This window comes from Ammodytes marinus, assembly GCF_949987685.1.
Source record: "Ammodytes marinus genome assembly, chromosome: 8".
NCBI lineage: Eukaryota > Metazoa > Chordata > Actinopteri > Uranoscopiformes > Ammodytidae > Ammodytes > Ammodytes marinus.
In genome coordinates this window covers 28,658,318-28,673,116 of record NC_137212.1, presented here as the reverse complement: position 1 = coordinate 28,673,116, position 14,799 = coordinate 28,658,318, and the positions used below count along the sequence as shown (strand labels likewise).

Below are 14,799 nucleotides of genomic sequence, written 5' to 3'. Positions count from 1 at the left end.
TTTTTTAGAACGAGTATTTGAATACTACTGTAGCTCCGAAAATCCAAGGAGTATTCGAAGCCTGTAAAATGGTATTCGGTAAACACATGCCTCTATTACACATCATATTTGCAACAGTGGCTCTTATTAAAAATAACGGTGGCAATGCATAGCATGTGGTGTGTTAAAAAAGAAACGGGTCTGAAATAAAAAATTAAAAAAATGATGATGGAGAAATCCACAACAGGACAACTGTTTTGGTCCATGGAGTCTACTCCGATTCCCATTTTGAAAACTTTGATTTTCAGGACAGACGCCACACTTTTTATTTCAACTTTTTATTTTTTTATTATGCATCGTAGATGGTCTGTTTCATCACAAATCCTTGGTGTGATTTTGCAAATTAAAAAACCTTTCGGCTTTCTTTGTCAATTAGACCGTCTCATAGCTACATGCAGCCTGCGGCAGGAAAAATGCTTTTCACTTTAGTAAATAATAAAAGGAACAGGCCTTGTTGTGTGGTTTAATCCTGAGCTCAAGGCAAACTCATAAAACATTACATCAGTAGCTGCTTGTTTGTATACATGATCCCGTTTTTTATTTCCCTTATCACCTCTGCAAGCCGTTGCTTGTCAGATGGCAAGATACAGATGTGTCCCAAAGTCCGGCTGAGATACGCAATATGTTTATGTTACAATCAACTTTTGCAGTAATGTATGCATGTAATCTCTTTATCTTCCATGTAGTTATTTAGAGCTAAAGTGAGACAATTGGTCAAGCAAAGTGGAACGTGTCCCCATGTATTAACTGAACCACACAAATAAACACTTGCTATGTCTGGACCCTGTGCTTTGCTTTCACTCTTTAATATGGTGTGTGTGTGTGTGTGTGTGTGTGTGTGTGTGTGTGTGTGTGTGTGTGTGTGTGTGTGTGTGTGTGTGTGTGTGTGTGTGTGTGTGTGTGTGTGTGTGTGTGTGTGTGTGTGTGTGTGTGTGTGTGTGTGTGTGTGTGTGTGTGTGTGTGTGTGTGTGTGTGTGTGTGTGTGTGTGTGGTGGAGATGGTTGTGCAGCTGCAGGACCTCAAAAGCCTTACTGAGTATAGTGTTTGTAGCTGTTGTGTTGTATAAAACCACAGACTACTATAACTTCAAGTTCAAGTGTCGGGCTACACGCAGCCTTGTGCACACACACACACACTCATCTCAACTCTCAATGAAAAGGGGTTCAGCGGTTGGCTGAGAGCTCCTTGTGAACAGGGTAGGAATTTCAATTGAGTGAGTGCCTATGGGGATGTTCGGTTTTAATTTCATGTTACAGCAGCTTTTTGAGAAGAGGAGAGATTAAATTAGATGGCAGTACAGTAATATTTCACTAGCAATTACCGTACAGTCACTAAGATTGCTGTACTCTGCTGATGTGGAAAATGAGTGGTGACATTTGTGCACATGCCATCCCCCTAACCAACACTGATGCCAGCTGGTTTGAAACGGCAAACAAACTTTGAAACAACTACGTATCAAGTATTTGTTTTTAGTATTATTGCAAAGGATGTTTGCTGTTTTCTCAATAATATAATAATTCTCTCTCTATTTATGTTAATCAAATACTATGTAGGGTTCATTGAGAGTTTAATTCAACTAGTAAAAAACGGAGCAACGTGGCACTGCAAACTGTGCCAAAGACATGTGCGTGCTAAAACGGGGAACACCACAAACCTGTTTCATCATCTGAAACAGTAGCAGCCGTTCATTTTGGTATGGTCAGTTAATCCATTTAATCAGGCAGTGAAAACTGTTAAAGGAACAAGAGCATACGTCAAGTTAGAGCATGGATGTGTTATGTAATCACAACAACAGTTAAAGGCAAACTCAGTCATTGTAATCTGAAACCATCTGCTACTTCAAGGTGCTCCGAGGAACTTTCAGTTTGTGTTCATTCTTGCACCCCCTTTGGACAAAGGCGGTAGTTTTTTAACTATGCCAGCTGTAGGTCCTGGGTGAGCATACCCATGACAAATGCAATCATAAAAACTATATACAAATAGCATTATTTGCCCTTATGGTGTTGTTTGCTGTTACATATCAATTATAATCATCAGAGGAAAAAATTAGACTGTTTCAGAAATATTTAAAAGTTCCTCATAGCACTGAGGATTCTGAGAAAATACCATCACAAAAACTGCAGCTGACATCTTAAAGGTTACTACAATGCATAGTGTGTATCAGTGTGCAATGTTTTTGTTTTGATGACCTGTCCCTTTAAGAAAACAGATAGAGACAACATGAGGGACAGTGATGGAGGAGGGAGATCATTATTCCATCCACAAATTACACACAGGCTTCACTCTGAACTGAAGGAGCTGCACTTGGCGCAGTGAAACTCCTTATTTAGCTAATGACAGCTCTGTGAATTCCAGACAACAACACTCCCTGCTATAAACTGTGCATCATCACAAGTCACCTAGAGCGGTAAATAACTGTTAGGAGTAGGGGTAATGCTGCCTATTCCTCACATTTGTTGGCAGCCATAAAAACAGAATCCCTCATAGGATATTATTACCCATTATGTTGTCTTTGAGAAAACATCAGCAAGCCAGAGGAGTATTACTTTTTTTGACTGATACCCTAGCAAGCGCTCTAAAGACGTTTTTGAGGTGTCTTCATTTGCTGTTACATACAAGTATACAGTCTGTAGTCCACACTTTTCTTGTTGTCTCCCACAGCGATGGCTAACACTGATATTGTCTTATCTTACACATCGACCAGGAGCACCTGCCCAGCCAGAGACTTAAATCAATAGCTACCCAATTCTCCATTGCTCCGGCCTTGCACATAATAATTAAGTGCCCCTTCATGCTGCTGTAGCAAGTCAACAGTCACTAGGAACAGTAGATAATAATAGGTGAGCTATTATTTCCATGAGATAAATGACTGAATTATATAAACAGATAAGTTGAAACACAACAGAAGCTTCACTCTCCCTCCTTGGCACCACATCCCCAAGGACAATAAATCAATCAAATAAACTTGCATGATAAGTCATTTATTTTCCACAATAAAAATACAAATCAGCAGGAACAGTATCAACACTTAGATAGAACAGCACGCATCACACTCTGATCAGCACTTGGCTCCTGTCTGTCTCATCATAACTTTAAATGAGTCATACTCCTCCCGAAACACAAAAGTGTCACATGAATAGTGCAGTAAGTCATCCGCTAAATGTATGCTCTTACAGCATGAGAGCAGTGTCCGGGGCTTTATGCTGTTGTGGCTATTGGATCACTGTGCCGGGTATGTTAAGTCATAAGAGATGATATAGAGGAGTGTGGTCCAGAAAACACACAGACACACGCCCGACAGAGTCACAGCAAAATCTCCCGTCGGCCGGATCCACTGGGCGCCATTCAGGATGGTAAGCCATAGATTCCCCGGCGCTCTGTTGGTCCTTCCCATGATGCCATCTTGCTCTCTATTCAAGTTGACACCGTCTTGGCTGGCAGATGATGACCTTGCCCTGGGTACGACCGCACGCTGCGTCCCAACCCTTTGTTCTGTGTCAATTTGCAGATCAAGGCGGGTTTAAAAAGAAGTAAGGACACTTTGAATGGCAAACACACACAATGGCCTGGATTGTCCTTAAGATGTACAAGGCAAGGCAAGACAGTAGTAGTGATCAAATGTCTGGGGAAATAGCACCATCTTGTGGCATAGGCATGCAAAGAGTTGCGGGTAAAGAAGAGCACTATTACTTACCAAGACAGCTCTGCAATGGCACAATGAGAGTAACGACAAAGACAGAAAGAAGGGATGCGTATGCCTAAAGAGGAAAAAAGTATATCAATAAATGATCACATTATCGTTCTCAACATAGCAGCTTAAAGTGCCTTTAATGTGTTATTTATGATGAAAGTCCAATTTGCATTTTGAACATATTTCAATAATTGAAGGTAGATTTAATCGTCAAAGGAAGGATAATAAACTAAAAGCAGTGCTGCTCGCGGTGTGTTTATTTAGCTTCTCTTTCGACATGTGAGTTGATTGTCATGTGCCTACCAAGACGAGCTGCGTGCTGTTCTGAGTCATCATCCTCAAGGCTTTCCCCATCTGGACTCCAAACAGAGCTAGAGCACAGGGTGATAGCGCCTCTTTATCCTCCGTCTCCACACATCTTAAGAGATAAAAAAAACAATACAACATTTTGTAAAACACATTATTCACATGATTAATATCAAGCCTAGCGATAAAAAAGCAGCTAACGTTGGGCTAACTGACTTCACCTTAAATTGTCTTGACATTTAGGGAAGTATCCTTCCTTTCATGCCAAGAGTTAAGAGGGAGGATTGATACGGCTCTCATGTCTGCATGGTAAATCTGGAGCTAGCACTAAAAAGGCCAGTTAGAAGGGCTTATAGCACAAAGACTGGAAACGGGGAAAACATACTAATCTTCCTGAATCACTTAAATTGGTAACATCTAATGTTAATCCACCATTAAAGTAACAGTAGAAGCACACATATATATACACACATACTGTATATCATTACTACCTCATATCCATGGTCCTTATACAGTGCATTGTTGCGGCAAGAATAGTTTTAAAAAGGCACCTTTGTAAGATTTTCTCCACCACGATTTCCTGTTGATCACGATGAGACACATTGAAGATGACGTGGAGGCTCCATGGAAGAACGTGGCCTTGTTGTGCCAGAACAGCCAAGTTGAACATTCCCTATATGTCGGTATGAAAAATCAAGTCATAACAGGGGGGCTGATGGGTTATGCACACAGAGAATGACACTGTATAATGCTGTTTGTTTGTTTTTATTGCGGTGGGCCTGAGCTCGTGGAACTTTAATTAAGTTTATCACAGGGGTGATGAGATTACAGCCGTAGTAAATCTGTCACCTGAGGGCTGCCTGCTAGAGCTGCTCTGCCGTACATCGATACGGCCTGACCAACCGAGGATAATGAGCCTTCTTCTCGCGCGCTGGAGGAACAGTAGTAGTCTCCCATCTTCAGCAGAGCTATAAAGGGAGATAAATACTTGGTGTTTATCGACCAGGTTGATGGGGAGGGGGGAAAGGGGAAGGCAAAATGAAATGAAGGGAAACTTACCGTACGGATGGGGATTGTAGTTTAATATAGAGAAGTTATGATATCTCCACTGACAATCATGACTGGGATTCAGTTCCTACATACGGGAGAATGGGTGGAGGGTGAGAAAGAACAAAGGCGATGACAACGGTTTGATTATCAACTGCTAAAATGTTCATGCTTTTTATTATCTTATTATGTGACAGGATGCTGATGTGCTTAAGTACTACAATTATGGGACATGATTTCAGAATTGTGCTGAAAAAAATCAGATTAAAATAACAGCCATTGTGTTATGACGAGAGACACAAAGGGTTAAACGCAGACAAAGTGGACGCATTTACCTCACACAGGTGCGCAGCATTGCTCTGGGCCAAACCCAGACCGGTTTCAGCTGCCAAAACATACTTCACGAATGCCTCCTGCCTGACACAACACAATAAAACAACTGTGAAGAAGCGGAGACAAATAGAAAAATGAGGACAATAGGAAAGTAATTGAAATGAATGTCCCTTACCAGGAGCCCTGGAGGTAGGCCTGCAGAGCCTCCCTGATCATAAATCCAAGGTGTCCGTTCTGTTCACAGACCTTTTTCAGCATTCTGTACAGAGGGCAGAGGATGGGTGATGAATAATGGAGTACGATTTTCTCCACATAAACGTAAAAAAAAATATTTGAACAGTTCTAAAAATAGTTTCTGATTTGTTGAGATTGTTTCTAAAAACAGGCCTCAACAGCTGTGGCAGGAGCTTCTTTATATTCATAAAGATGTACCAGAGGAACAATGGTAAGCAGAATCTCTTATGTGCCAGACAACATAGTGCGGGTGACAGTGACTCTTATTTTTAGATATGCAAATAGGGTCTGACCTTGAATTAGCCGCTGTCATTGAAATGAGATGCCACTGAGCTGCAGGCTAAAACGCAACAGCCCACAACAAAGCTTTTTCTTCAGCGAGCTAATAAAAGAAGCTTCTTACATCACAGCCCTCTCCGCATCCTGAGACACCCCTTCCAGGCTTCCTGCTGAAAGGTACCAGGCTGCCTCCACTGATGCGGCAGCGTGACCCAACCGAGATGCGTGTAGAAAGAGCTGGAAAGCGGCTGACTGTGGATCATTTAGAAGAGAATAAGTTGTGTTAAATGATTGCACCTGATTCGTAATGAAAACAAAACCTGGACAAGGGAGTGGGGGGAAAAAAATACCTCATTCCTCCGCGGGCTGTCCGGGTTCACCCCACTGAGATGATAAATTCCCAGGTTAAACATGCCATCCTCACTCCCGTTTAGCGCTGCTTGTTCAAAGTACTTCACTGCGTTCTTGTGGTCGTTCAGCACAATCCCATGGTACCAGCCGAGACCATTCAAGGCGTTAATTGAGCCCTAAAGCAGAGAAAACAAAAGGTTGTTTTAGTAAAGGCAAGTGTACCCATGGGATTGATTACCAGCAGGAGTATACACACTTACCATTGCTGCAGCTTTCTTCAGCAGCTGAAAACCTCGGGTAGTGTTTCTTTTCACTCCCTGGCCCTGAAGAAATCCACATCAATCTTTGAATCAATAACTGTCAAAACATAAGACTCTCAAACATTCACTCAATGTAACCATCAAATAGGTTGAGGTAACTAAAATCTCACAGAACCTTTATCAGTAGGATGGAGTAGTCGTACATCGCCGAGGGATCTTTCATCGCGCTCCGTTCGAACCATTTCATCGCATTCACTATGTCTTTGGAGACTCCATGTTGTCCCGAGTAAAGCATTGCTCCCAGGCGGTACTATATAGAGAACACAGGTTTTTATTGGCTTGTTCTGATCACTGGCTGATCATAACATAAGAATAAAAGTAGGATGGAGGGCAAACATGCCTGAGATTCTGCGTCTCCTCTCTCTGCTTTGAATTTCAGGAAGTGGAAAACATCACTGGTCTCCTGTGTGGTGCGGTATAAATCCTCTTCATTACTAAGGTAGACGTGTTCAGGTGTGTATTGCTTTAGGAAGGACAAATGGAAACATTGTTATAGCACTATTACCGTTAAAATTACGTACACACAAAGTGATTTTCACTCTTCCACACAAAATAGGTGGGGACCAAAGCTTGTTGATGCAGTGACGAGGCTACTTGTAACTAAAGCCAATTGGTGACCTTTGGTAGCTGGTGAGCTAACCGTTAGCTCGCTAGCCGTCATGGCTGGGCTAGGTCAGTCACTGTAGCTCTCAAATATTCTCTCTACTGTACTGTTTGGTTTACTTTCTTCTTTCAACATTGCACACCATTTAGTTTAATACAAGTGGTTTAAAATGCTAAATATAGCTTCCAATGCTAAAAGGCTTGATAACAGTCAGTTAACAAACTTTTTAGATCGTTAGCCTATGACACACAGTTGACTCCAAAAGACATAGAATCCGCAAGCTTTTGTGGAAATAGACAGAAGATGTTAAAAACAAATTGCGAAACACGGCTATTAAGCTACAAATTTATGATAATCAGAGGAAAAATTAGACTGTTCAGAAATATAAAAAAGTTCCTCACAGCCCCTTTAAAGTTTAACATTGATAAACGTATTCACTACTTCAGGACTGTGTGGGAGGGGTTTAATCGGATTCGATTGACAACGCCACCAACATAACCAATCATCCCCAAAGACAGTCATCTGATTGATACAAATGCAAATATTGTATAACAGACAAATAAAATAGCAACGAAATAAATAGAACTGTTCTAATCACGGCAGAACATGTCATGTTCATGTAAGACCCTATCGCTTAAAATAAGAAGCAGATTGAGGAAATAGCTTTTCAGGGACTTTAATTAAGATGGAAACCAGATATATTTTTGTACTTTCATCTACATTTCACATCAACTGTTTTCTCAGTGCTCTGGATGCCTATTCAAGCTGGAACAGACAGTAAAGTCTTTCTATTATCTTTATCGACATTCATTCGGTGCAGCTTATTAAAATGTTTCAATAATAAACAGGAAATCAGCCTAAAGTAGAGTTTTCTTATAGCTGGCTCCTTCTCTTTGGAGTGCTCTTATTCTATTTTTCAAGACAGCAAATCCTTCACATTTATTATTAATATTCAAGACCCAACTACTTTTCCTGGCTGGAAAGACAATATATATCATGTTGTGGATACGGTCACATTTTTATCACAGTATGTGGTTGTTTACTGTATGTGTTTGAATGACTATGGATTTACACATTACCCGTAGATGTTTGTAATGTACTGCTGAACATGTATTTTACATACAGCTGATGTTATTATTATGCATCAAGTTTATGTTTTACATTACTTTTACTTTTTTACTTTTTTGATGAACATCTCAACATTTCTGGAAACTCACTTTCTTACTGACAATTAAAATGGAAGATTGATTCTATTTTCATATGCCATCCTTATAGCCATGTCGCCACCACCATGGCTAAAAAAATTTAAATTAAAAATCTGTGATACCAGTCATTTAAACATACCTCATCTTCATGTGTCCTGGAACTGTCACTGACGCTCTGTGCCCCAGCATTGGAATAGTAGCTGTAAGCCATGTCCAAGTCTTTTGGAAAGCCATCAATTCCTTGTGCGTGCTTGTACCCTGCATGCATCAGGGCGAGGTGGTTATCACCCATTGCACCAATCAAACTATAGACATGACCCTGAAACGAATAGGAGTCAGTGTTATCAGGCAGCAGCATTACAGAACTTATGCGTGATGAAGTAGAACTTAAGGAGTAAGTCAGTGTCTCTACCTGTTGTTGATCGACTGAGTGTCCAAGGCCCGATAAGTGGATAGTAGCCAACAAAAGAGATGCTTTGTGATTCCCAAGGCAAGAGGATACTTGTAGCAGAGCCGTCGAGTTGAATGTGATTCTATTTTGATTCACTGTGAACATTGTACCAACTGCCTGTTTGAACATAGCACTCCTGAGGTTCTTAATGCCCAAATATCCTACAGAAAATGATATGGTTAATTTTCAAAAACTGTGAAATAATGATTTAAGATAAACAGTATATACATACTGTATGTGGTGCAGTGCAACAATCTATCACACCTGTTATGTTTTCTTCCACTGCTGATTGCAAGAAATTAAAAAGCGTGCTGTATTTAAGTTGTTGTTCCCAGGTCCATGTTTGAGTGCAGATTTTCTCTCCAACTTGACCCCACAGTCTTGTGAATTGAGCGGTGCAGACACCTGCAAATGAAACATAAAAAGAAACGTGTCAACAGTAATCTTCCCCTTCTTAATAGGTTTGCAGTTGTTGTACAGACACCCCTGTTTATGAGGTCTATACTGTACAGTATAAGGCTGGTCCCTGTAGAATGGCTGTAACACTGGTTTAAAAGGTCCAAATTAATATTTCACCTTTGTCGATTGGGGACAGGAGGTGACTTTCAGTTGCTTCTTGGAGAAAATCTCTTGTAAATTCTTTTATTTGCTGACACTCCTGGTGGGTCCTATCCACCTCCTGTAACGTTGACTTGAGGTGAAGTGGATTGTCTACCTGTGGTGCAGATGTAACATTGTATTTGAACACACTGGGATTATCAGTAATACAAAATAAAAAATTTAATTAAATTTTGTTTTAAGTTGAAAGTTTACCTTTTCAGTTCCAAATCGATAGTATTTGATTGGCCCAAAATACCCAGTAATGCCTGGCATGAACCTGCCTCCTCCGATCACAAAGTATCCATCAGTGTCATCAAGATGGATGCTGTCCTGAAATCTAAAAGATATTTAAAACACCACTCAAATCCGCTTTCATCATCATTGTGCATGTGTCAGACATCCCTGTTGTATTGCAGTGACTGGACTAATACTTGCTTTATAAAGGCTATGTGTGTGTGTGTGTGTGTGTGTGTGTGTGTGTGTGTGTGTGTGTGTGTGTGTGTGTGTGTGTGTGTGTGTGTGTCTCGCTTATTTCACAACATTTAAATTAGAAGAACTAGCTTCAACATCTTAAAAGAAAAAAAAAGTCTTCTTACTCATGTACATATCTTCGCCTTACACCATCCCATGTTACATCCAGCAGCACCTAAAAAGCCAGACATAATAACATGAGAAAAAAAAAAACCTACTCAGCTGTGAACGACTCCAAATTGCAGTACACCCTGCAAATGGCCTGGAGTTTCCCAGCTGGAAAAAGGAACCATCTTTCAGAATCTTTCCAGCTGTTCCATAAAGAAAATCAAACACTGGAAAGCAATGGCACTCAGACAAAACTAATCAGAGAAAGGATGCCCTAAAAGATGTCGCCCCAGGCTGTAATTTCATTTGCTATACTTTATCCCACACACACTCTAAGGCTCTCTATATACCTTTGAGTCCTGTATGTAACAGTCCAATCTAATCCATTTTCGCAGGGGCAACACCTCACTTGTTCGGAAAGCTTCATCTTCTCCTGTTGTCACCCGGGCCTGAATCATGATGTCCCCTACACACATGGGAGAAATGTCATATATTTCACCAGCAGGAGATCCAAAGCTCTTTATTAAAACATAACAGCGGTCTCACAGAACACACACATCATCACTCACAATCGCCTCATGATACTTCAATCTAATCCCCCTGAACTATCAGGTGTATACACACACACACACACACACGCTGAAATGACCCACCTGTGTCTGCGAGCTGTATCAAAACCGACTCGTACACATTTCGCCCGTCAACGTGATGGATGATCCCGCAGCGCCTCTTGTGACACCTCTTCAGTAGGTAGATCCACGCAGATAAGGTGGCGCTGGAAAAACCAAGCCACCAGACGATAACTTGACACATCATTTCTTCGGCCGTTGAAGCGTGGGGCTGAATTTTAAACGCGCCACTTTATTTCTAAAAAAAAAATGACTGACCTGACCTCGCTTGTCTTTCATTGACCGTGAATAAAATGCACATATGCTCCAGTGAAGACATTTAATGAAGTCATTTGTAATGTGACAGTGAAGTAAAAGTGAAAGCTGCCAGCAGTGAAAAGAAAAACAATCACTGACCTGTGGCCTGTCAATCTGCTGATATCAACACAAATCACTGGCATTGTGTACTGAGGTAATAGGTTGTGGTTTGTCGGGATTTATTGTACACCTTAATAGTATTTAAAATGATATAATTCTAAAGTATTTGATACATTGGGATAGCCTGCTGGACATTTCTTTTCTCATATTGCCCTAGTTTGTACTTTGCTCAGGATAAGCTCACGCTAAATAAACTAGATGAGAAAGGCAGTGAGTGGAGTTTATATTTCAAACCTGGGCTGTGTCACAGCATGAAGACGAGTCCCCTCCAGGGTTCTGTGGATAAACGGCTGGAACCTGCGTACCACTCCAAAGGGTTCACCGGTACTTGCCAGGGGGAACTTCAGAATATCGATTATGTCTATGTACGATTTAAACAGTGAAAGATTACACACACACACACACACACACACATTTAAAAGGTTTTGGTAATAGAGATGGGATGCGTTCATGCACACATGAAAAGATGTGATCAAAGGTCTGACCTGACTCGTGTGGACATTGATACATTCTGTTTCTGGTCATTCGCCACATCAGCTGAGCAGACCATGAAGGGCACTCAGTGGGAGGCTTGGCTGGACGCTCCGAGAGCGGCTTCATCAGCAGCGCTTTATAAACCCTCAACATGGAGTCATTGGATGTCCCGTTCTCACTGCCATCATCAAGATGCTCTAACCAAGCACAAACTGTCCCATTCTGGGCGTCCAAAACACGCCTGTTGAAAATGTTCTGTTGATATAAAATGGACGGGGGCAATCTGAGAGGCACCTGGCGGAGCTTGTAGCCTCGGGATGTGCCACTGGTCCATTTTCTCCTGAAGATCACTAAATCTGTCTTCCTTAACGTGGATACCACCACCTCGACCGCCAGCCGACATGGCCTGGAGCACTGATAGCGCACATGGACCAATGAGCCATCTACCACAGTGTCAGGGGCTGAGTCAAACCCTATGACACTCTCAACAGTCTGCGGTGAGGAGGTTGAAATGGTTTGCGGCACACAGTGGCCCTGGGTGAAGGGAAACATAAGTAAATCAAGTGAATTGAAGGTAGGGGAAAAGAGGTTAGCACGCAGTCTCTTTCACTCGAGCAGGAAACATAGTACATATGTTGACAGAGGAGGTTAACTTGCTGCATTAACTGATTTTTTTTTTAAGGGGGGGGGGGCACTTACATACCACCATGCCTACACAGTGTTTCCCCTAGAATTTTTTTTAGGCCCGGTGGTAAGAGCTGATAAAGAGTATGAGCGCCGCGTGCATACCAAATTTCATTGACCAAAACGAACCCCATTTGGGATGAGCCTCTTTTGACAGCCCGTTAAGAATGAGGGCATAGGGTTATGCTTTCACATTCAGTATGTTTGTACATGTGGTGTTTCTCACAGGATTTTTAGATCCTGCTGGGTGAGAATGGACCTTCTAGGAGGGTCTGGGGGCATCCCCCTGCAGAAGAAAACCTTATCCTTTTCAAGTTAAATGCATCAATCTGGTGCACTTTGAGAGGCGAAATCTGATTAAATCTGTGCTCTGTAAACAACTGTCATATGTCCTGCCTATAACTATTTTCTGTAATAATTTGGAGACACAAGCCATGTGAACTATTGAAGAAAAATATGTGGATTTCAATAAAAAACAATAAACACTCAGATCTAATATAGACGGGTTCTGTCTAGTACTCATTTCTGGAATAATCTGAATCACCTCAACTTGAAACTAGCCTACTGAAACTTTTTTTAATTTATTTTTATGCAAATAGCCTTGTTGAAAATAAATTAATAACATAGGCTACACATCATGATTAGCCTATCAACATGTGCTCTACATAGGGCAAATTCCCTATTCCGACCATTATATTTCATCTAGCCTATTTCTCAATTTAAAACATAAAAATAAAGTAGCATTGTCAATACAAAAAAATAAAGCTTGTAGGCCTATAACCTGCTGTTTTCAAGATAATTTAACAGTTAAAACAATAAATACATTAATATGTCCCTTGAAAATAAATTAATGCTTTTCTGAGAATGCCAAAGGCAGTAGCAGTGAGGCACTTCTGTAAACTTACTGAAACGTGTGCATGGCGTTTTTTTCTACGCTGTCTCTGCTGTTGATACAGATTGGTTGTGTTGCCACGGCGACGTAACGATTTTAACTTTCTAAGTTTTGCTCAGCACTTTTTCCTGTTCAACGTCTCTGTTACTGAGTCCTTAATATCTCCAAAGAGCAGGCACTGGTTTTATTTTCGCCACTAGTTCAACGTTTGCTTGCTAGTCATGCTTCTGCTCATTGGCTTCCGTGTTTAACAAGTGCGCACCGAATGCACACGCGCAGACACACAGATCAGCTGATGGGATGATCAAACGAGAGGTTGTAAAGACAGGCGCACACGAGGGGTAGATCGACAATGGGGCACAGACGCTCGCAAATGATTATTATGGAATCAATTAAACATGTATTTAAAAAATAATAATAATTAAGTCAGGCTGCTGTTGGCCTGGCGGGGGGTCCCGTTGGCCTGGCGGCCCCAGTTGTTGTGGGTCAAAACAATGAGCCGAAACTCAAAAACAAACCTGGACAAGTGCCAGTGAGATCTATGATTTATCGCAAGAGCTTTGCTTTTGTTATGTTTTGGGTTTTGTTTCTGCCAACTGAGGGAGGGATAGGAGATAGTGTACATTGGGTTTTTCAAACTTTTTCTTTGAACAAAGCTCCCTGCTGCAGCCATAGACATTACCGTGAGAGCGGTGAAAGTGAATCAAAACAGCTGTGGGCCAAAGACAAAAAAAAAATTGCTGAAAGTTGCGGTAAAACCTATGTGAACTAGCCCCAGTGGAAAACTCTCTTGTTAGATAATAGATAGAGAGATACGGAGGACAGACAGACAGACAGACAGACAGGCAGATGACATTGAGTGGCCAATTTCATACAACCATCAATTGAAATATGTGTTAAAGTACTGTTACAGTGAGATACAGTTAAGTGTAATAAAGTTTCTTACCATTAAAATAGAAGCAGTGAAAACATATCCAAAAATGACGGATTGCAACACCTTCATTTTGAGTTTTTTTGGCTTAAGGTGAATTATAAGTGTTGAATCAAAGCAATTGTGTAATCCTTGTGTTCATTTTCGATCCGCTCAACAAATAAAGTAAGTAATGTGACAAATAATGTTGACAGCTGGTAGCGTACTTTCCACGCGGGTGGCAGTTGTGTGAGTGAGCCTACACCCTGTGTAATGCAGGATTACCTGATATTCCTGTGTAGCCAGTTTACAAGTACTGTTTTAAGAGCTGTCTTTGAATGGCTACAGCACAGCATACAGGCTGGGCCAGAGTGACTTGAGAAATGTTGTTTGATTCATTTTTTTACAGATTATATTAGGGAACTTTCCATGGGAGTAATGCATCAAAGCTCGGAGTCTCACTTAATTGGATGTGCTCGAGCCAAGGCCTTGCCATCAACCAGCGTCCTCATTGGCCTACACCCACACAAAACTTTGAAGAAATCTGAACTGAAAAACAACCTGATATCACAGCCAAAATTAATCACCCATGGGCTACTGGCTGTTTATGCTTCAATTCAAGTGAATGAGGCATCAGTAACTTTTGCTGATGGGTTATTTTAGATGAACACGTACGGATGGATGTGGTCTAGTTGCCTATATAAAGGGTTCCTGCTGTTACACTAGACAATCCACAACTCTAGAGGGCAGGCTT

The 14,799-nt window shown here is 41.2% G+C and overlaps 1 protein-coding gene across 2 annotated transcripts; it reads right to left on the bottom strand.

The window, feature by feature from the left end:
* Window positions 1-3,017: 3,017 nt before the first annotated feature.
* Window positions 3,018-14,283, bottom strand: LOC307254686 (protein sel-1 homolog 3). Of its 2 annotated transcripts, XM_080033163.1 has the most exons (24): window positions 14,082-14,283; window positions 11,571-12,093; window positions 11,320-11,446; window positions 10,693-10,814; window positions 10,390-10,505; window positions 10,057-10,106; window positions 9,674-9,797; window positions 9,437-9,575; window positions 9,125-9,265; window positions 8,822-9,021; window positions 8,549-8,728; window positions 6,941-7,063; window positions 6,716-6,850; window positions 6,541-6,603; window positions 6,280-6,456; window positions 6,054-6,181; window positions 5,592-5,675; window positions 5,419-5,500; window positions 5,096-5,171; window positions 4,886-5,004; window positions 4,588-4,709; window positions 4,034-4,148; window positions 3,734-3,797; window positions 3,018-3,531 (listed from the first exon to the last, which is right to left on the bottom strand). In XM_080033163.1, exons 1-24 carry the CDS (start codon window positions 14,136-14,138, stop codon window positions 3,260-3,262), a joined length of 3,339 nt encoding a protein of 1,112 aa, XP_079889289.1. In that variant the 5' UTR covers window positions 14,139-14,283; the 3' UTR covers window positions 3,018-3,259. The 2 variants fall into 2 exon arrangements, with proteins under 2 accessions (XP_079889289.1, XP_079889290.1); XM_080033164.1 differs by lacking the exons at window positions 3,018-3,531; window positions 3,734-3,797 and having other exon boundaries at window positions 4,036-4,148; window positions 5,101-5,171.
* Between the last annotated feature and the right edge of the window lie 516 nt (window positions 14,284-14,799).